The following is a 22,368-nucleotide window of genomic DNA, read 5'->3' as shown; positions in this document are numbered from 1 at the left end:
TTAAACCTAGGATCGAACACGGTGGCCAAAATGTAGTGGTCTGATTTCAACAGATTGACTACCCTGGAATCCTGGCAAAGCGAATGAAGGGCTTCATCCACAAGTCCCACATGCCGAGCGGAATCGCTCCGTCTTAGCTCCTCCTTCACTTTCTCCAGCTGCTTCTGCAAAGCCTGATGAGGGGAATGACTTGACTCAAGCTGGCAGTGTCTGAACTGACTTCACGTGTGGCAAGTTCGAAGGGCTGGAGAACCTTGCACAACACGGAAATCATTCTCCACTGCGCTTGAGTCAGGTGCATACCCCCTCCTTTGCCTATGTCATAGGTGGATGTATAGGCTTGAATGGTCTTTTGCTGCTCCTCCATCCTCTGAAGCATATAGAGGGTTGAGTTCCACCGCGTCACAACCTCTTGCTTCAGGTGATGGTGGGGCAGGTTCAAGAGTGTTTGCTGGCGCTCCAGTCTTCGGCACGCAGTCGCTGAATGGCGAAAGTGGCCAGAAATTTTTCGGGCCACCCAAAGCATCTCCTGCACACCCCTGTCGCTTTTCAGAAAATTCTGCACCACCAAGTTTATTGTGTGAGCAAAACATGGGACGTTCTGGAATTTGCCCAGATGTAATGCCTGAACAATATTGGTGGCGTTGTCAGATATCACAAATCCCCAGGAGAGTCTAAGTGGGGTAAGCCACTGGGTGATGATTTCCCTCAGTTTCTCTAAGAGGTTATCGGCGGTGTGCCTCTTACTGAAACTGGTGATACACAGCGTAGCCTGCCTTGGAACGAGCTGGCGTTTCTGAGATGCTGCTACTGGTGACGCTGCTGCTGTTGCTGCGTAAGGTGATACATCTACCCAGTGGGTTGTCACAGTCATATAGTCCTTAGTCTGCCCTGTTCCACTTGTCCACATGTCCATGGTTAAGTGGACATTGGGTACAACGGCATTTTTCAGGACACTGAGGACACTTTTTCTGACGTTTCTGTACAGTCTCGGTATCGCCTGCCTAGTGAAGTGGAATCTAGACGGGATTTGGAACCGGGGACACACTACCTCCATCAATTGTCTAAATCCCATTGCAATAATGGCGGATACCGGACGCACGTCTAACACCAACATAGCAGTCAAGGCCTCAGTTATACGTTTTGCTTCAGAATGACTGCTGTCGTACTTCATCCTCCTCACTAAGGACTGTTGGAGGGTCAAATGTTTAGTAAAAGTAGTGGTGTTCCCAGGGCCACCAACAGGGGGGGACTGCTGGTACTCGAGTCCCGGGCCCGGACACTGGCAGAACGGGAGGGGGCCCGTGCCTGCTCCTACAACTGCTTCATAGTCCCCCTTGAGTTAAAAGGGAGTGGGGCACTGCTACCGCCTGCCGGCACACACTACTTCATTAAATAGACCTGCTCCCATTTGAGAAACCCCTCCCTCCCCCTTCCTTCCCGATTCCCCTCTTCGGTCGGCATTTTAGTGGGGGCGGAGCCAATGCGGCAAGCCCCGCCCCCCAGCACACCCGCGAATCGCGTCAATCCTTGGGGGCGGAGCCTAATAATGCAATGTGCCCGCCACCAATTAGCAACCAGCTGGTGCTCAGTCAGAAGAGTAAGTAATAAGTATGTTTGTGTTTGTATGTATGTGTTATGTATATATATGTGTATATACTGTATATGTCTGTGTTAATGTGTGTATATATGGGTATGTATGTCTATGTGTTAGTGTGTTGTGTATATATGTGTATGTACTTTATATGTCTGTGTTAGTGTGTATGTCTGTATGTGTTAGTGTGTATATATGTGTATGTACTGTATATGTCTGTGTTAGTGTGTATGTCTGTATGTGTTAGTGTGTATATATGTGTATGTACTGTATATGTCTGTGTTAGTGTGTATGTCTGTATGTGTTAGTGTGTATATATGTGTATGTACTGTATATGTCTGTGTTAGTGTGTATGTCTGTATGTGTTAGTGTGTATATATGTGTATGTACTGTATATGTCTGTGTTAGTGTGTATATATGTGTATGTACTGTATATGTCTGTGTTAGTGTGTATATATGGGTATGTATATCTATATGTGTTAGTGTGTATATATGTGTATGTATATGTTTGTATGTGTTAGTGTGTATATATGTGTATGTATATATCTGTATGTGTTAGTGTATATACATGTGCATGTATATATCTGTATGTTAGTGTGTATATATGTGTATGTATGTTTTAGTGTGGATGTATGTACGTATATTAGCGTGGATATATGTGTTATATATAACATATACATGTGTATTATATACTGTATATATTATATATATATAAAAAAAAATTTTCTTTGGAGTTGGGGTGCATGACTTCATGCCACTGGAAGGGAGAGGTCAGAAGAGCTGCAGCGCGTGAGGAGCAGCGCCAGCCAGCCCAGGAGGAGTAGAAGCCAAAAGGAAGAGGCAATAAGGTAAGTCATAATTAATTAAACTTAGCAGTAGCGGGAGGGGGGGCCCAGGGACCCTGCCTATTTTGTCAGTCCTGGGCCCCACAATTTCTGATGGCAGCCCTGGGTGTTCCTACTTCCTCTCTGGGATGATGAATGACTCCCAGCAGCAGCAACAGCAGCAGCGGCAGCAGGAGGCGTAGCAATGCAGGATCCTCCGGAGGAATCCCGGATAGGAGAGTCAGTCATGCCAGTAACATGGCCTGCAGGACTACTTCCGATCCTGACTAAGGAGGAAATTGACGAGGAGGGAGTTGACGGTGTGGTTTGCAGGCGCTTGGATACAACAGGACAACGGGATTTAGGTGTCCATGGACTGCTTACGGTCTTAGCCAAAGTTTCTGAACTTGACAGTAACTTTTTATGAACGCGCTGCAGGTGCCGTATAAGGGAGGATGTTCCTAGGTGGTTAACGTCCCTACCCCTACTTATTTCACCTTTACATATGGTACATATGGCAAGACAGTTGTTGTCCGGATTTGGATAGAAATATTGCCAGACCAAAGAGGTGGAATGTTTGGTCTTCTGCCCAGGCATGACCGCGATGGGCTTTTTCATCCCACGGACAACAACTGTCTCTCCCGGAGCCTGATTTAAACAAACCACATCACCATCAGAATCCTCCTCGCCAACTTCCTCCTCAGCGCCAGCTACACCAGTATCCTCATCCTGTTGTACTTCAACAGTGACATCTTCAATTTGCATATCAGCAAGTGGACTGTGGGTGCTCCTTTCAGCACTTGCAGGGGGTGTGCAAATGGTGGAAAGAGCCACCTCTTCCCGTCCAGTGCTGGGAAGGTCAGGCATCGCAACCACCACCACACTTGGACTCTCCTTGGGGATTGTGATATCTTCTTAGAACGCACAGTTCTTCGATGTGCTTTTTCCATCTTAACTCGTTTGATTTTTTTAGTGGGAGGAGGGCTTCCATCGTCATGTGAAGCTGAACCACTAGTCATGAACATAGGGAAAGACCTTAGCCATTCCTTGCCACTCCATGTCGTAAATGGTATATTGTGAAGTTTACGTTTCTCCTCAGATGATTTAAATGTTTTTTTCAAGGTCATTTTCCTGAACTTTGTCATTTGGGATTGTATGTGCCCTCTACTATGACATTGGGCATCGGCCTTGGCAGACGACGTTGATGGCATGTTATCGTCTATGTCATGACTAGTGGCAGCAGCTTCAGCACTAGGAGGAAGTGGTTCTTGATCTTTCTCTATTTTATTTTTATCGGAGAAAGTTTGGTCCTCCATTTATGTTATATTGATATATACGTGCGGCTAAGGCGCACACAAACACAGAAAATAATTTTTTATTTTTGTTGGAAACTAGTGCACTTTGTGGGTTACATCACCCTTTAAGAAATGAGTCAGCCGGCCCTTTACTTATGGGACACAGGCGCACGCTTGGCGCTGCTCCTTTGTTGCTGCACGTGCGGCTACTGCGCACACAATTCACAAACACAAAAAAATATATTTTTTTATTTTGTTTGGAGTGCCCTTTGGGGGTTACAGCACCCTTTAGCGGTCAATCCAGCCGGCCCTTTATTTATGGGACACAGGCGCACGCTTGGCACTACTTTGTTGATGCACGTGCGGCTACTGCGCACACAATTTACAAACACAAAAATATAATTTTTTTATTTTGATTGGAGTGCCCTTTGGGGGTTACAGCACCCTTTAGCGGTCAATCCAGCCGGCCCTTTATTTATGGGACACAGGCGCACGCTTGGCACTACTTTGTTGATGCACGTGCGGCTACTGCGCACACAATTCACAAACACAAAAAAATATATTTTTTTATTTTGTTTGGAGTGCCCTTTGCGGGTTACAGCACCCTTTAACGGACAAGCCAGCCGGCCTTTTACTTATGGGACACAGGCGCATGCTTGGCGCTGCTCCTTTGTTGATGCACGTGCAGCCACAGTGCACACAATTCACAAACACAGAAAAAATATATATTTTTTTTGCACTTGGGGGGAGCACCCCTGAAGGACAGAGCACCCCCTGGACAACACTACAGCACCCCTTTAGGACTGGGACACTGCACAGGACTTTGGAGTGGACACAGCCCCTATGGAGAACTGACTGCACAACACAGTCCAGCCAGCCCCTATGGACTTTGAAGTAGTGGACACAGCCCCTTGCTTGGCATTGTAGTGCGTCGAGCGTCTGGCTGATATGCACCCCAGTGTAGGGTAGCGCTATGGCCCTCTAATATAAAGTTGGTGATATAGTGTACTTGCAGGCTCCTAGTAGGCACTGCAGGGTTGTTGTCATAAAAAAGTCTCAGAGGTGTGTCCATATGAAGAGGACGCCAGGGAGGAAAGACAAGCAAACAAGGTGCGCATGTGCAGTAGTACATGTCGGAGGTCAGACCTCCTGCTGAGCTCCGACAGGTCCTAAAGACTGCTGGCTCAGGGCCTGATTCAGCAAGGAACGCATTCTAGTAGATGCACGCACCCGTCCGCTGCGAGGATATGCTAATACATGCATACGCACACAGAATAAGTAGACGCCTAGCAATACACAATACCTCCCATTTCCCTTAACGTGTGACCTGTTAAACCACGTAAGACAGCGGAAACATCGAGAGCCATCAAACACATTAGCATATTAGTGGTTGACCTGACTCCACGCAGGATGTGTGCCACTGCATGCAACTAGACCTCAGGCTATGGCCGTCACCGCAAGGGCTTAATTATGCACGCCCCTAAAATACCATCCACACGCACAGGCACGCCTGTGTTTGCCCGTCCACCCCCACAAAATGGCACTTCCTGTCAATCACTTTTCTCTTGGTCTGCGTTGCCTCTGTACACGCAGAACTCATCGCAATAGCTAGTTCACGCATTGCGATGCATACGCAGAGCTAAAACATCGACCGATTGCGTGTGTCTGCATCCGTGCGTTCCTTGCTGAACAGGCCCTAAGTTACCTGTATGGGACTATGGATAGAGGCAGTGTAGGAGCCCTCCACATCCAACATGAATTCCCATAACTGGGTGATAACTAGCGGTGAGCGGGTTCGGATTTCTGAAATCCGAAACCCCCCGAGCCCCCCCGATCCGAGGCCGATCCGAGTCAGGCTCGACTTTTCCTGCCTGACTCGGATCTGAAATCGAGGCAAAATGTCATCATCCCGCCTTCCGGGTCTCGCGGGTTTTGGATCCTATATAAGGTACCCGCGTCGGCGCCATTTTCTCACTCGGCTGTGGACAGTGAAGTGGGAGGGTGGGAGTTAGGGCTGGCTGGGCTGTGTAGTGTAGTGTAGTGCAGTGTAGTGTTGTGCTGTGCTGTGCTGCGCTGTGCTGCTATTGTCCACTACTTCAAAGTCCATAGGGGCTGGCTGGACTGTGTTGTGCAGTCAGTTCTCCATAGGGGCCAAAGTCCTGTGCAGTGTCCCAGTCCTAAAGGGGTGCTGTAGTGTTGTCCAGGGGGTGTTCTGTCCATCAGGGGTGCTCCCCCCAAGTGCTAAAAAATTAATATTTTTTGTGTGTTTGTGAATTGTGTGCGCAGTAGCCGCATGTGCATCAACAAAGTAGTGCCAAGCGTGCGCCTGTGTCATAAGTAAAGGGCCGGCTGGCTTGACCGTTAAAGGGTGCTGTAACCCCCAAAGTACACTCCAGTCCAAACCAAAAAAAATAAATATTTTCTGTGTTTGTGAATTGTGTGCGCAGTAGCCGCACGTGCATCAACAAAGTAGTGCCAAGCGTGCGCCTGTGTCATAAGTAAAGGGCCGGCTGGCTTGACCGTTAAAGAGTGCTGTAACCCCCAAAGTACACTCCAGTCCAAACCAAAAAAAAAAATATTTTCTGTGTTTGTGAATTGTGTGCGCAGTAGCCGCACGTGCATCAACAAAGTAGTGCCAAGCGTGCGCCTGTGTCATAAGTAAAGGGCCGGCTGGCTTGACCGTTAAAGGGTGCTGTAACCCCCAAAGTACACTCCAGTCCAAACCAAAAAAAATATGTATTTTCTGTGTGTGTGAATTGTGTGCGCAGTAGCCGCACGTGCATCAACAAAGTAGTGCCAAGCGTGCGCCTGTGTCATAAGTAAAGGGCCGGCTGGCTTGACCGTTAAAGGGTGCTGTAACCCCCAAAGTACACTCCAGTTCAAACCAAAAAAATAATATTTTTTGTGTGTTTGTGAATTGTGTGCGCAGTAGCCGCACGTGCATCAACAAAGTAGTGCCAAGCGTGCGCCTGTGTCATAAGTAAAGGGCCGGCTGGCTTGACCGTTAAAGGGTGCTGTAACCCCCAAAGTACACTCCAGTTCAAACCAAAAAAATTATATTTTCTGTGTTTAGCCGCATGTATATATCAAATCAATATAACATAAATGGAGGACCAAACTTTCTACGATAAAAATAAAATAGAGAAAGATCAAGAACCACTTCCTCCTAGTGCTGAAGCTGCTGCCACTAGTCATGACATAGACGATAACATGCCATCAACGTCGTCTGCCAAGGCCGATGCCCAATGTCATAATAGAGGGCACATACAATCCCAAATGACAAAGTTCAGGAAAATGACCTTGAAAAAAACATTTAAATCAGCTGAAGAGAAACGTAAACTTGCCAATATGCCATTTACGACACGGAGTGGTAAGGAACGGCTAAGGTCGATCCCTAGTATGTTCATGACTAGTGGTTCAGCTTCACATGATGATGGAAGCCCTCCTCCCACTAAAAAAATCAAAAGAGTTAAGCTGGCAAAAGCACAGCGAAGAACTGTGCTTTCTAAGAAGATATCACAAATCCCCAAGGAGAGTCCAAGTGTGGTGGTGGTTGCGATGCCTGACCTTCCCAGCACTGGACGGGAAGAGGTGGCTCTTTCCACCATTTGCACACCCCCTGCAAGTGCTGAAAGGAGCACCCACAGTCCACTTGCTGATATGCAAATTGAAGATGTCACTGTTGAAGTACAACAGGATGAGGATACTGGTGTAGCTGGCGCTGAGGAGGAAGTTGGCGAGGAGGATTCTGATGGTGATGTGGTTTGTTTAAATCAGGCTCCGGGGGAGACAGTTGTTGTCCGTGGGATGAAAAAGCCCATCACGGTCATGCCTGGGCAGACGACCAAACATTCCACCTCTTTGGTCTGGCAATATTTCTATCCAAATCCGGACAACAACTGTCTTGCCATATGTACCTTATGTAAAGGTGGAATAAGTAGGGGTAGGGACGTTAACCACCTAGGAACATCCTCCCTTATACGGCACCTGCAGCGCGTTCATAATAAGTTACTGTCAAGTTCAGAAACTTTGGCTAAGACCGTAAGCAGTCCAGGGACACCTAAATCCCGTTGTCCTGTTGTATCCAAGCGCCTGCAAACCACACCGTCAACTCCCTCCTCATCAATTTCCTCCTTAGTCAGGATCTGCAGGCCATGTCACTGGCATGACTGACTCTCCTATCCCGGATTCCTCCGGAGGATCCTGCATTGCTACGCCTCCTGCTGCCGCTGCTGCTGTTGCTGCTGCTGGGAGTCGTTCATCATCCCAGAGAGGAAGTAGGAACACCACTACTTTTACTAAACAATTGACCCTCCAACAGTCCTTAGCGAGGAGGATGAAGTACGACAGCAGTCATCCTGAAGCAAAACGTATAACTGAGGCCTTGACTGCTATGTTGGTGTTAGACGTGCGTCCGGTATCCGCCATTAGTGCAGTGGGATTTAGACAATTGATGGAGGTAGTGTGTCCCCGGTTCCAAATCCCGTCTAGATTCCACTTCACTAGGCAGGCGATACCGAGACTGTACAGAAACGTCAGAAAAAGTGTCCTCAGTGTCCTGAAAAATGCCGTTGTACCCAATGTCCACTTAACCACGGACATGTGGACAAGTGGAACAGGGCAGACTAAGGACTATATGACTGTGACAGCCCACTGGGTAGATGTATCACCTTACGCAGCAACAGCAGCAGCGTCACCAGTCGCAGCATCTCAGAAATGCCAGCTCGTTCCAAGGAAGGCTACGCTGTGTATCACCAGTTTCAGTAAGAGGCACACCGCCGACAACCTCTTAGAGAAACTGAGGGAAATAATCGCCCAGTGGCTTACCCCACTTAGACTCTCCTGGGGATTTGTGATATCTGACAACGCCACCAATATTGTGCGGGCATTACATCTGGGCAAATTCCAGCACGTCCCATGTTTTGCTCACACAATAAACTTGGTGGTGCAGAATTTTCTGAAAAGCGACAGGGGCGTGCAGGAGACGCTTTGTGTGGCCCGAAAAATTTCAGGCCACTTTCGCCATTCAGCGACTGCGTGCCGAAGACTGGAGTGCCAGCAAACTCTCTTGAACCTGCCCGCCATCACCTGAAGCAAGAGGTTGTGACGCGGTGGAACTCAACCCTCTATATGCTTCAGAGGATGGAGGAGCAGCAAAAGGCCATTCAAGCCTGTACATCCACCTATGACATAGGCAAAGGAGGGGGTATGCACCTGACTCAAGCGCAGTGGAGAATGATTTCCGTGTTGTGCAAGGTTCTCCAGCCCTTCGAACTTGCCACACGTGAAGTCAGTTCAGACACTGCCAGCTTGAGTCAGGTCATTCCCCTCATCAGGCTTTTGCAGAAGCAGCTGGAGAAAGTGAAGGAGGAGCTAAGACGGAGCAATTCCGCTCGGCATGTGGGACTTGTGGATGAAGCCCTTCATTCGCTTTGCCAGGATTCCAGGGTGGTCAATCTGTTGAAATCAGACCACTACATTTTGGCCACCGTGCTCGATCCTAGGTTTAAAGCCTATGTGGTGTCTCTCTTTCCGGCCGACACAAGCCCGCAGAGGTGCAAAGACCTGCTGGTGAACACACTGTCAGCTGAAGCGGAACGTGACATGTCAACAGCTCCTTCTTCATTTTCTCCTGCAACTGGGGCTGCCAGGAAAAAACTTAGGTATCCTAAGCAGCCCGCTGGCGGTGATGCAGGGCAGGCAGGACCAAGTTTGGACATCTGGTCCGGACTGAAGGACCTGGCAACAATTTCTGACATGTCTACTGTCACTGCATATGATACTGTCACCATTGACAGAATGGTGGAGGATTACATCGGTGACGGCATCCAAGTAGGCATGTCAGACAGTCCATACCTGTACTGGCAGGAAAAAGAGGCAATTTGGAGGCCCCTGTACAAACTGGCTCTATTTTACCTGAGTTGCCTCCCCTCCAGTGTGTACTCCGAAAGAGTGTTTAGTGCAGCCGGGAACCTTGTCAGCGAAAGGCGTAGGAGGTTGCTTCCACTGAATGTGGAGAAGATGATGTTCATCAAAATGAATTATCAGCTCTTCCAGGGAGACCAGCCTCCAGAACGTACAGAGGGACCTGTGGTGGTGGATTCAAGTGCGGACGAGTTAATACTTTGTGAGGATGAGGATGTACACACTGAGGAGGGTGAGGAATCGGTGGATGAGGAGGATGAGGATGACATCTTGCCTCCGTAGAGTCAGTTTGTGCAGGGACAGATTAATTGCCAGCTTGTTTTGTGGGGGCCCAAACGAACCAATCATTTCAGCCACAGTTGTGTGGCAGACCCTGGCGCTGAAATGATTGGTTTGTTAAAGTGTGCATGTCCTGTTTATACAACATAAGGGTGGGTGGGAGGGCCCAAGGACAATTCCATCTTGCACCTCTTTTTTTTCTTTGCATTATGTACAGTTTGGGGCCTAGTTTTTCAAACTGCCATCCTGTCTGCCACTGCAGTATCACGCCTAGATGGGTCACGTGTTTGTGCCGCCCACTCGTGTCGCTTAGCATAGTCATCCAGCTACCTCGGTGCAACCTTTTGGACATAAAAACACTATTGTGAGGTGTGAGGTGTTCAGAATAGACTGGAAATGAGTGGAAATTAAGGTTATTGAGGTTAATAATAGCATAGGAGCAGAAAAACCAACAAATTCTGTGATTTTAGCTGTTTTTATGCTTTTTTGAAAAAATATACAGATCCAAAACACAAAACCCAGAACCCAAAACACGGAAGGGTGGTTTTGGCAAAACCAATCCAGATCCAAAACACGAAGAAAGATCCAGATCCAAAACCAAAACACAAAACACGAAAAGTGGCCGATGCACACCCCTAGTGATAACAGGGTGCTCAAATGTAAGCTAAGTTTAATGTAGACAGAATTGTAGAGTTCTGTATATGCATAGATCTGTCTGACATTAGATGGATAATCTGCCTCAGATAAAGAGCTGGTGAAAGTGCACATGATAATGGCAATAGCCAGGGCTTTAACAGGGCTTTATTGCGCCCTGTGCTGGCCACACCCCCTAACAGCATGATGCCAGAACGTCATACGGAGTGGGTGGGGCTAGTGGCAGGGGGGAGGGAGTCATTAGAAGCAGTAACGGAGCAGCAGACACAGGGGCTACACACACACTCCTCCAGCTCTGCGGGGCCACGTGTCAAAAAAATTACAATTGTTTTCTGGCCACATGTGGCCCCACAGGTGCGCCAGCCCACCGTGCAAGGCTTATGTATATACCTGTACCACAGTGATTTAACTACATATTTAAGAAACCCAAAACTTGAATATGGAAACACTGGGCCTGATTCAGACCCGGTCGCAAGCGCTGAGCGCTCGCAACCGGGTCGATGGTGGCCCACAGCGCATGCGCACGACGAAGCCGGCTCCGTCATTTCATGTGCGAGATCCGGCTAGCGATGGGCACTCCGTCGCTCTGGGTCTTGCAACAAAGGGGGCGGCCTGTCGATGATGAGTGACAGCTCACCCCCTTTGGTGGGCGGGCCAGGGGGGTGGCTGCCCAAACGGAGGCGTTCCCATGAGAATGCCTGTCATTTGCGGGCGGCCCCACTGACATCACGAGTGGAGAGATTCCGGCTCTGTTAGAGCCGAAATCTCTCTGGGGCTTGCGGCCAAGAGACCCTACCACCAGGGACGGTTCTAGGTGCGGGCTAACAGGGCCGTCGCCCGGAGCGCTGGCCCCTAGAGGGCGCCGCTGAGTCCCCATCACTGACCGCTGAGAAACCGTAAGAATTTCTGCTGGGCCGGGTCCTGCGCTGCCCTCATCAGATTTGCACAGCTCCTCTCTCCCCTCTCCTCCCCCCGCAGGCTGATTCATAACAAGCTGCCGGCTGCTGCAAACGGAGCTGCTCAGCTCTCTGCTCAGGCAACTTGAAGGCAGTACAGCAACACAAGCAGTTGCCTAGTGCCCGGCGGGTCCAAGGGGGCCCGCTGACAGCGCTGTAAAATAGCATTTTTCTTTCCCTGGGCTTGTTAAATACTTCCGGCCCCGGTAGGCTGTCAGTGCTTTGATTGGACAGCTGCCGGGTACTGGCTCTCTAACTCACGCCGCTCAGTGGGATTGAATCCCTCAGTGAAGCAAGCTGTCATTGCTGCTTTCAGGCAGGAGGGAAGTGGTGTGGGAGGAGCTACCAGCGATGATGGAGAGTTGGGGACGGGTGCAGTGATGCACGCCCCCAGCATGGATACCTGTGATGCGGAGTTCATCTCTCATCAGTCTGTCTTTGCTCTAACCTGGGCCCCAGCGCTGGGACTGCTGCCTGAGAAAGAACAGTCATATTGCCAATCACTGATGCGGTGATCGGCATCGGGTGCTGTGCTGCTCTGCCTTCACTCTGGAGTCGGCACAGCTCATGCATGGTACGTGACTTGCTCATCTGCTGCCCCTGCACTCCCCATCCCCTGCTAGCACCAGTCCCCCTCTCCAGTTGTTCATGTCCGTTACCCTCCCTGGCGCAGTGTTTGAAGCCGCTGTGATAGCACTGCTGCCGTATGTGTGCAGGAGTCTCTGCCAGTCCGTATACCAATGTGTCCCTCTCACCTATCTGTCCCCTCTTCAACTGTCTCTGCTCCATACTTATTGGCCTCCCTCCACAACACTATTGGCATATCAGCCTCCTTTAGTGGCCCAACACACCACATATTAGTTTTCTCCGTCTCCCTCCAGAGCTCTACCTTTCTGATTGACTGTCTCTATGGGGAGAGAGGGGAGCTCACTTCCTAGCTGTTTATCCAGCATTGATGGCAAAACATTCACAATCGGCATTAAACCATCAGTATTTACTAAACAACACTGGTCAATGGGCCTGATTCAGCAAGGAATGCAACTGCAAATTCACACGCACCCGGTCGATGTTTTTGCTTTGCGCATGCGCAAACCGGCCACTGCAATCGAGAAGCGAGCGCAGGCTATACGCAGACCCAGTGCACAGTGATTGACAGGAAGTGACTATTTGTAGGTGGTCGGCTGAACGCAGCCGTGCCTGTGCAATTCGACACCAATACAGGGGCTGCATAATTAATCCCATGAGGCTGCATACGCAGCCCGAGGTCTACTTGCACACAGGAAGTGGCCCAAATCAAAGTCAGGTCAACCACTATTGTGCAAATGGGTCCGATAGTTCTCGATGTTACCGTTGTTTTCGCTGTCTTGCTAACTTCTTTGGCGTTCTAAAAAAAAAAAAAACCCGGCCATGATTCAGAGTGAGCTCTCTGTCAGAGTGACCGGGTCTGAATCAGGCCCACTGTCCCTAACATACTGTAGTAACATTAGTGAACAGATCCCACTGCCTCCCACAAGATCAGCACACACATTTCCTGCTGCTGTAAACTGATCTTATTGGCTACAAGTTGTTCTATGCCGCCCACTTCAGAACTTTCCTAGACAATCAGGAGATGAAAACTGAATGCAATAAGGTGCTCAGACCCTAGTCAAACACACCTTTAAAATTAATATAACACTCTATTTTAATGTCTTCAGTGATTGTGGCAACAATTTGACATGTAAATTACAGTAGAGTATGTGTGTGTAGCTTACCTTGTGTATGTGATCTTGAAGTCCTTTCACACCATACATTCTTAACACAAACCACAATTTTAGAGACCGAAATCGCCTTCCCAGTGGGATTTGCCAGTGCTGTCCATGGAGAAAGAAAGATGTATATTTACACGTACATACAATACAGGTACATCTTTCATTGTATAAATGGATATTCAAAACATGGAAAACATTCAGTTGTGGCTGCTATCTTTAAAGAACTCCAGATATTATATTGACATGTTCTGTCTGGCTGCCGTATGGAGTTTATATCTATCTATGAGACAATGAAGCTGCCACGTATCTTGTGGCAAAGGCCTTGATTCTGAGATGGACACAGTAGCACAGGCACAGCCACTGCATCTGTGCTAAATATGCAAAAGCCATAGCGGTGCCTTAAGTAAAAAGATTCCCACTGCAGACTACTGTGATCCGATGCAACCATCGGATCAACTGCATGACCATCGGACATGTGAGTAAGCTTTAGGTAACTCACGATGTATAGTAAAATCACAGTGCCAGGGCCAGTGTAACTTCATCCAAGGACACAGCCACTGGTTTTGGCACCCTCAGAAATCGTGGCTGACGCCCTGTTTTAATCACAGGAATGATCATATAAATTGTAAATCCAAGAATTGCTCTTGGGACTTCACAAGCTATGAACTCAGGCATGTATAAAACACTGGGCAGTGAGGACTATACAGTACTTAACACAACTCCGATAGTAGCAAGGGGTGCAGCCACTATCGGCTCTGCAGCTGGTGAAGCCACCTACCCTGTCAAGAGCTCATGTGTAAATCATGTATGATATTTTTCACATATGACAGTAACTTGAGGCCTTTCAGTTCCTTGCAGTCAATTTTTCATATTGAAGGATTCTTCCAGCTTCTCCCAGCAGGCAGGTTATGAATGAGTTTAATTTTCGGTTATTATTTGTTTTTCATAGAATATTTTTGCATGTGATTTTTATTCATTTTTGTATCTTAAGTATTTTAGATTTATTCTCCATATTAACCAGCATTTAATAAGTGTATGTCTTTGTGTTCTAATTAGTTCATGTATCAGTATTAGCTTTTATTGTTCTAATCATTAACTACTTATATGTTATCACCAAGTGTCTGTAGTGCTGTGCATGGAAAAACAAACCGCTCAATTTAAAAAAAAAGTGAATAGTAAACAGTGAATAATAATAATAATAATAATAATAATAATAATAATAATAATAATAAAATTACCTATATCCCTTTTCCACTGCTGCAATAACCCGGGTTATTGCCGGGTCTACTCGGCTCGCGGCGCAGTGGAAAAGGGTCCCTGAAAAATAACCCGGGTCAAGTGACCCAGGAATCCAACCCAGGCAGATACCAGGATTGGACCTGGTATGGACCCAGATAAGGGTGCAGTGTAAACGACGCGACCCGGGTTATCCGACCTGGGTCATGCCTAAAATGAGCTGATTGGTGGTTGTGGAGCAGTCACCTCCCACTTTTTATAACCTCACAAGTTTAGCAGGGCAGACCCAGGCTCACTGTGAACGGGGCTGACCTGGGAATAACCCAGATCAAAGGTACAGTGTAAACAGGGTCTGACCAGGGCTGGAACCAGTGGCGGATTGAGGGGGGCACCAAGGCACATGCCCCACCTTTCCACCCCCCTCCCCCTGTCATTTGCAGGGAAGCGAGCAGAGGGCCTGATTCAGAGCCGCTCGTAAGCGGCCGCTCATTCGCTCCGAGCGATGTTCGCACATCTGCGCATGCGTATGGGTCGTAATACGCATGCGCCAACCAGTCATTGCGGTCGGAAATCGAACGCTCGCAAAATAGCGAGTGCCTGCTAACTTGAGTGACAGGATGAGGCGTTTGTGGGTGGTAACAGGGGAAGGTGCTTGAAAAAGGGGAGTGGTGATCCGAACGCAGGTGTGCCAAACGGTCAAAACGGGCGTTTTAAGGGTGTGCATAATTAACAAAGCAGCGTCATCGACCACGTCACTTGGTTGTCTCTTAGCCTGAACTGTTCGCTTGATTGCGGTAGGATAAACCTACCACAAGCACTGCGAGCAGTTCAGATGCCTTTCGATGTACTCGATTAATCAAATAAATAGCGGAGATGACATAGGATGCGAGCGGCCAGGGGGCGTCTTTACAAAATAGCGAGAGCATGTTTCGTTCACTCACTCAGACATAGAGGCGTCAACAGACCGCAAAGAGCGAGCGCTCAATTTAAATAGCTGGCCCCTTTTTCTGAACGAGCGAGCGCAAATAGCGTCCGGCTCTGAATCAGGCCCAGAGTCTGCAGTGTACACTGCTTCCTTGTTCCTGTTTATAACAAGGTGCGAACGTGACGTCACTTTGCGCACCTTAGATGTGAAGAGGAGCCGGCCATCATGAGATGGAGCTGCTACAGGATAGCACGGCCCGCCCACTGTAGATGTAGGCTGTATTCCTATCCTGTCAGCTATGCAACTTGATGAGCGCAGAGAGCAGCAGAGGCTCAGGTAAGTGGTGCTTTAGCTACAGAAAAAATGGGAGGGGGATGAGGCATGTAATAACAATGAGTGCAGGGTGCACCCAAGCTGGGAGGCGTCCACTTTCAGTCCCTGCTCGATGCTGTAAAATGTAACAGGAGCCGTTGGGGTGGATGACAGCTGAGCAGCTGCCTGTTGGCTCCCTGCAGTGTAATCCAATCTCTCCCTGTCTGTGAGAGCTCACGCGGAGAGCAAGGGAGAGTCTTCAAACTATTTGCTACTTTACAAGTGTTTTGGGGATAGGGGGCCTGGACATGAACCCCCATAGTGTTAGGGACTTACCCGATGAGGTTACCTTGATGATGGTATTTGAAACACTTGTATAGTGGCAAACAGTTTACAGACACTCCCTTTCTCCCAGAGGGCTCTATTTATTAACATAATTTTGACTAAAATAAAGTGAAAAAGGGTGTTTTCACACTCTTTTCACATTATTTTAGTATCACCTATAGTTATTACAGGGCAATTGGAGTAGAATTCGTAAAATTCTACTCCAACCCCTAAGTATCACTTATTTTTAGTAAGCAGATCGCATTTCCCATAATTGTAATGGGAAATGTGATCCGACCAAAGTTACTAAAAATAAATTGTGATAATAACGCCACCTGGAGGTGGCGTTATCCAGCGTCTCCCCCGGTTACCGGCCTCGTACTCTGCTCTAACGGGGAAAGCAGAGCCGGGAGCCCAGTAATCAGCTGTGTGGTCTAAACAGACCGCAAGCTGATTACTGTAAAAAAAAAAAAAATTAACTTACCTGACTCCATGGGCCGGTGATCGGGGCTCCGGGAGATCACCTGACCGGAGGCATGGAGGACATCACCGGAGGCCCGGATCGTGCAGGTAAGTGCTATTAAGGAAGGGGGGGTCGCAGGGGGGACGGGGGGGTCTGCGATCATGGGGGCGCAGCTTAGCGCTGGGGGCGGGGCTTAGCACCAGGGGGTAGCAGCGGCGGACGGTCGGCGCATGTGCGGGTACTTTGTCATGGTATTTTTTGCGAAAATACCATGACTAGTGTGTGGAGGGGATTTGCAGGGACAGAGCTTTATCGCAAGCTCTGTCCCTGCAAGGGATTTGTAGTAAATCCCTGTGATATTGCCTGAATTTGCAATGCGAATTCAGTCAATAATATCACACTACAATCTGCATTCAATATGCGGATTGTAGAAAATAGAGCCCAGAATGAGGGAGGAGGGAGATATTATAGACAGGGAGAATGCAGCCAGTGTAGTAAGTATTATGTGGGGGCTAGACTCTGACACATCTGTGCAGGAGTGTTATATGGGGGCTAAACTCTGACACAGGTGGGAGCAGGAGTGATATATGGGTGGGGGCCAGACTCTGTGCACTGTGACACAGGTGGGAGCAGGTGTGATAAATGGGAGGGAGGCTGTAGTGTCATTGTGGAACTAAAGTGACACATGGAGTGACATGGGGGGCTGTAGTCATACCGGGGGAAGCTGGAGTGGGATACATTCAGCATCCCGGCGGTCGGGATGCTGACGCTTACATTACCCGAGCTGGCATCCCGATGCTGATCACACTCCTGACTGCCGGAATACCGAAGGTGAGTAGCAGGGTTGGAGGAAGGGTTTTGTTTAGGGGTGAGGGTTAGGCACTAGAGGGAGGTTTAGGGTTAGACACTAAGGGGGAAGGGTTAGGGTGCGGGTAGGGGGAGGTTAGGGTCAGGCACCAGGGAGGGAAGGTTAGGGTAGAGAGAGGAGGAGGGTTAGCATACTGACCAACAAGTGTCAGTATGCTAACCCTGTTGGGATGCCGGCATCAGGATTTTGACCACCAGAATCCTGTGCACTGGCATCCTGTCCCCAACCCGCTGGAGTAACACGTGGGGAGCTGGAGCCAGAGAAACATAGGGAGGGGATGAGGTCTGCTGTAGAAATGCAGGGGGAGTGGGGGTGGAATGAGTCTGCTGGAGAGTCACAATAAGGAGGAGGCCACTGTTACACAGGAGTAGTGAGTAGGCTGCTGGAGAGAGATGGGGGATGAAGCAGATGGAGAGGTATGGGGAAGGAGGTGGCTAGAGAGACACATGGGGAATGAGGCTACTGAAGAGACACTGGGTGAGGATGTGGATGGAAATACACAGGGAGCAGGAACCTGATGACATAGGGGGCATGCGGCTGAAATGACACACAGGGCAGGAGGTGGCACAAGAAGCATGAGGCTGGAACTAACAGGGAGCACAAGGCTGGAGAGACACGGAGCATGAGGTTGGAGGGTACATGGTGGGTACAAATGTTGTTGAACCTTTGTTGTATGATGATGACATTGGTTATATTCTTAAACAAACAGGCATCTTCCGGACTATGGGATTTCCTACATGAATAGTGAATATTGACTGGAGACATTGTCTGCCCCAGGGGGATCAATTTCTTCAGAGGTTCCCCATTACAGAGAAACCATCATATAGGTAAGGTGTATTTTTAGTTAGTACACACAAGAAAACTGTATAGATATATTTTTTAAGGGGGGCGGCAAAGGGATTTTTCACCCATGACACTACTTGGTTTAGAACTGACTATGGAGGGCACTGATGGTAGCTGCATTATATGGTGGTCACTGCGATGATTTTTGTATTATATGGTGATCAGTGATGGTCTCTGCATTATATGGCGAGCACTGCAACATTATATGGCGGTCTCTGCTACACTTTCTACATTATATGGCGGTCACTGAAATGCTCTCTGCATTATAGGCCTGATTCAGCACGAATCGCACAGCTGCGTTCGCATGCACCCGCTAGATGAGAAAATATGCTAATGAATGCAGTCGCATGGCAACCGCAGCATTATACCAAGACGCCCATCACTGTATAAGCCACCCACTTCCCATGACATGCATCCGCAAGTCAGAGAAAACATTGGTTACATTGAGTAACATCGGAACCATTCACAAAGTTGTTGTTGACCTGACCTTACATCACAAACCGCTAAACTTTCTGTCAGCGTATACAATCGCAGGAGCTTAATTATGCATGCCCCTGTAACGGCATTCAAACGCACACACACCTGCATTCAACCAACCCCCTCCACCCCTAAACGGTCAGTTCATGTGGATCAATATGCTATTGGACTGCAAGCTTACTGTGCTTGCTTCCCTATCGCAACGGCTGGCTCGTGCACGCGCACTGCGATGTATACGCAGGGCACAAATATCAACCAGATGTGTGTGAACGCAGCTGTGCGATCCAACCTGAATAAGGCGCTATTGGCCCGATTCAGACCCAGACGCAACGCTGCGTTTGCACGCTCTGGCCGATTGTCGCCCATCTGCGCATGCGTATGTGTGAGCTAGTCACAGCGATTGGGCAGCGATCGCTCGGATAACACAGAAGGCCCGCTAGTTTGACTGACAGAATGTGCCATTTGTGGGTGGTGACAGGGGAAGGACCTGGAAAATGGGGGAGTGGTGGTACGAACGCAGGCATGTCAGAGCGGCAAACACGATGTTTTATGGGCGTCCATAATTACAAGACTGTGTCATTGTACACGTCACCTGTTTTTATTTAGACTGAAGCACTCGCAGTACTTGCGGTAGGGTAGGGTCTTCCACAAGCACTGCGTATGCCCCCGATGGTTCTTGATGTTACCCTGCTATGCACTCTACATAATATGATGATCACTGCAATGCTCTTTGCATTATATGGAGGTCAATGCTATACTGTCTGTATTAAATCAGCGGCGTTGATTGTCTCTGCATATTATGGTGGGCACTGCTGGTCTCTTCATAACATGACAGTCACTGTGACGTTCTCTGAATTATCTGGCGATCACTGCATTGCTCTCTGTATTATATGGTGGTCACTGTAATGTTCTCTGCATTATATTGCAGTCATTAAGACACTCTTTGCATTATATGGCTGGCAATGCGATGACTTACTGTAATGCTCTCTGCATTATATGGCAGTCATTGAGACGTTGTCTGCATTACATGGCAGTCACTGATGGTCTTTCGATTATGTGGCGATCACTGAAATAGTCTCTGTTCAGTATGATGGTCACTGTAATGCTCTGTGATGGTTGAGATAGTGTAATACAGGTAGCAATACTTAGCCATTGAGTCTAAAGACAGTGGAACCTGCATTGGAAAGTGTACAAACTCCAGAGCCGTAGCTCGGCCCAATAGAACTGCTTTTGGACCTCACTCTCACTGGGAGATGAACCCGTACTAAGGAGAGCAGCCCACAGCTGCCCGCTAGAAGACTCGCGAGATGATGACGACGTCATCATCACCATGTGAGTGACAGTGATTCTGGCAGCAGGATGGAAGGAGAAGCACACAGCGTGCACCGCCCAGCATTCAGGTAAGATGCGGCGGCGGCTGGGTCCTCCTCACTGTGCAGAAGGTGTCCCGCCATCACTCACTGCCCTTAAATGGGCAGTGGAAAATTAGATGACAAAGCGGGAGGTAGCTGGGTGATGAGGGGAGTGGTTCCAGTACTACCGGTAGACAGCAGTGGGGTGGCCCGGTAGCAGGGTCAGGTCACGGTGATGTGGGGAGCGCTGGTTTCTGGTAGGCAGCAGCGGGGCGGGTCGCTGGGGGTAGCCGAGTGATGTGGGGAGAGGGGCTGAAGAAGGAACTCAGTGGATACCTGACTTAGGGGCACTATATAAGGAGCACTACTGGGTGTAATGCATAGGGGGGACTACTACTGGGGGCACTATATAAGTGGTACTATTATGACCACTGCATAATGGGGACTACTACTGGGGTCACTGCAAAGGGGGACCACTACTGGGGGGAGGAGGGTCTTTAATAAATCATGCTGGCTGTATTTATTTGCCTGCTGCCAGTGGCGTATCTATAATGGGTGCAGTGTGTGCGGGGCACATAGGCCCCCGGGTCCAGGGGGGCCCCGCAGCGCACACCCTGCAGCCATATTATTTTAAACTCACCTGTCCGTGGTCCTGTGTCGGGTGTCATCGCTGCTCCGAATACCAGAAAATGGCCACCTCAGCCATTTATCCGGTATTCTGCGCATGCGCAGTAGACTCCTGGCACACTCTAGTGCCCGGAGTCTACTAATGCTCTGGTAGCTGGCCAGCCGCTCAGTCAGCTGCCAGCCACCGGGGAAAGAGGAGGGGGCCCCACACGGGGAATGCACACGGGCCCCCTCCTCTCTAAAATCGCCCCTGCCTGCTGCATTCATGTTTTTTAGTGATAGGGGGGTGTGTGTGTCTGTCTGTGTCAGTCAGTGTGTGTGTGTACCCTGTCATAGGCTGAGTGGTATATTTTACTGTAGTGGTCCTAAATCCTGTGTAAGCTGTTTCTATCTATCTATCTATCTATCTATCTATCTATCTATCTATCTATCTGTCTGTCTGTCTGTCTGTCTGTCTGTCTGTCTATCTATTTATTTGTGGCTAGATGTCTTTTAACTGGTTCAGTAACCAAGGATTTGGAAACCCCCCTTTCAAAATCCTGCGTTTGCCACTGGTAACAGACTAATAAAAGCAGGTAGCTATATTTATTTTTAAATGGCCTAATATTAGAGCTTCTGCTGGTGGCAGGAGTGTAAAAAAAACATCTAAACTTAATTTCACACTATCAAAATCCCTAAGTTTCTGGGGGCCAGGGCAGCCCCCAGACTCCCAGCCCTTCACTTTAAATTTCCATATCAGCAAATCTACTTTCCCACTTAATCCACTGAGCTGCTCAAAATAAAAGTACATCTACAGTATAGATCATATGCAGTGGCGTAACTACCGTGGGTGCAGGGGGTGCGGCTGCTATGGGGCCCGGACCAACCCGGGGCCCGGCCTTCCCCCTGCACCTACGGTGCCAGGCCGCTGTCCGCTGCCCTTCCCTCCGCACCCTCCTCACTCCCCTCTACTGCACTTACCTGCTCCGGGAGCTGCATGGAGACGGAGCGCCGCTGATCGGCGCTCCACCTCCATTGGCGTAACTACGGAGGGTGCAAGGGGTGACTGTTTTTTTTAATTACCACTTATTCCACTGGAAACTCCATTTTCCGTCAATACTAATGCCCTTTGTGACTCCTGCCATAGTGGATCATTTAATTTACAGAGAGTGCAGTGATGTATTGACAGATCAAATAAACAATTAGATATGATGGCACCTGATTGGTGCAAAGGTGATGAAGCCATCCAATCAGATTTGCTTATTCAGCTGACAACCTTTTTATTAAAAATGTAATGGTACTCACAGTCAGAGGAACTGAGAGATGTGAGGGCAATAAAGAGAGCACAGTGGGGATACTTTCCTCCACAATATACAGTATTTGTTCTACCTGGGTGTAGCTATAATATATCAAAGTGTGTTTACAAGTACTAAATAAAACAAATATCAAACAATAACTTATATTTACCAACTTACCCTGTAGTCTGTCACTAGACCTGAAACAGACAAGAGAACAAAACATATTTTATTGTAAATAATATTATCAGTATATTCATGCATGTATTGTAAAATGAATGAGCAGAGGAACTGTGTTTATCACATATACAAAATGCTGTAAATGATTTTTGTACAGCATAAATAAAGTATAAAATAGGTATAGGCATTCTTCATGAACTATAGTTGTGTAG

The 22,368-nt window shown here is 48.4% G+C and overlaps 1 protein-coding gene across 1 annotated transcript in view; it reads right to left on the bottom strand.

Annotated features, from left to right (window-relative positions):
- The window catches only part of DDC (dopa decarboxylase), a 270,084-nt gene that overhangs the window by 49,219 nt on the left and 198,497 nt on the right, over positions 1-22,368 (bottom strand). Inside the window, exons 11-12 of the mRNA XM_088445615.1 lie at positions 22,157-22,176; positions 13,279-13,377 (exon numbers count right to left, since the gene is read on the bottom strand). Coding sequence (XP_088301741.1) covers positions 13,279-13,377; positions 22,157-22,176 — 119 coding nt within the window. The remainder of the gene's footprint in view (positions 1-13,278; positions 13,378-22,156; positions 22,177-22,368) is intronic.

Source organism: Taudactylus pleione, unplaced genomic scaffold, assembly GCF_031769625.1.
Source record: "Taudactylus pleione unplaced genomic scaffold, aTauple2 ptg000386l, whole genome shotgun sequence".
Lineage (NCBI taxonomy): Eukaryota > Metazoa > Chordata > Amphibia > Anura > Myobatrachidae > Taudactylus > Taudactylus pleione.
Note: the sequence above shows the minus strand (reverse complement) of the source record. Positions and strands in the feature narration are given on the sequence as shown.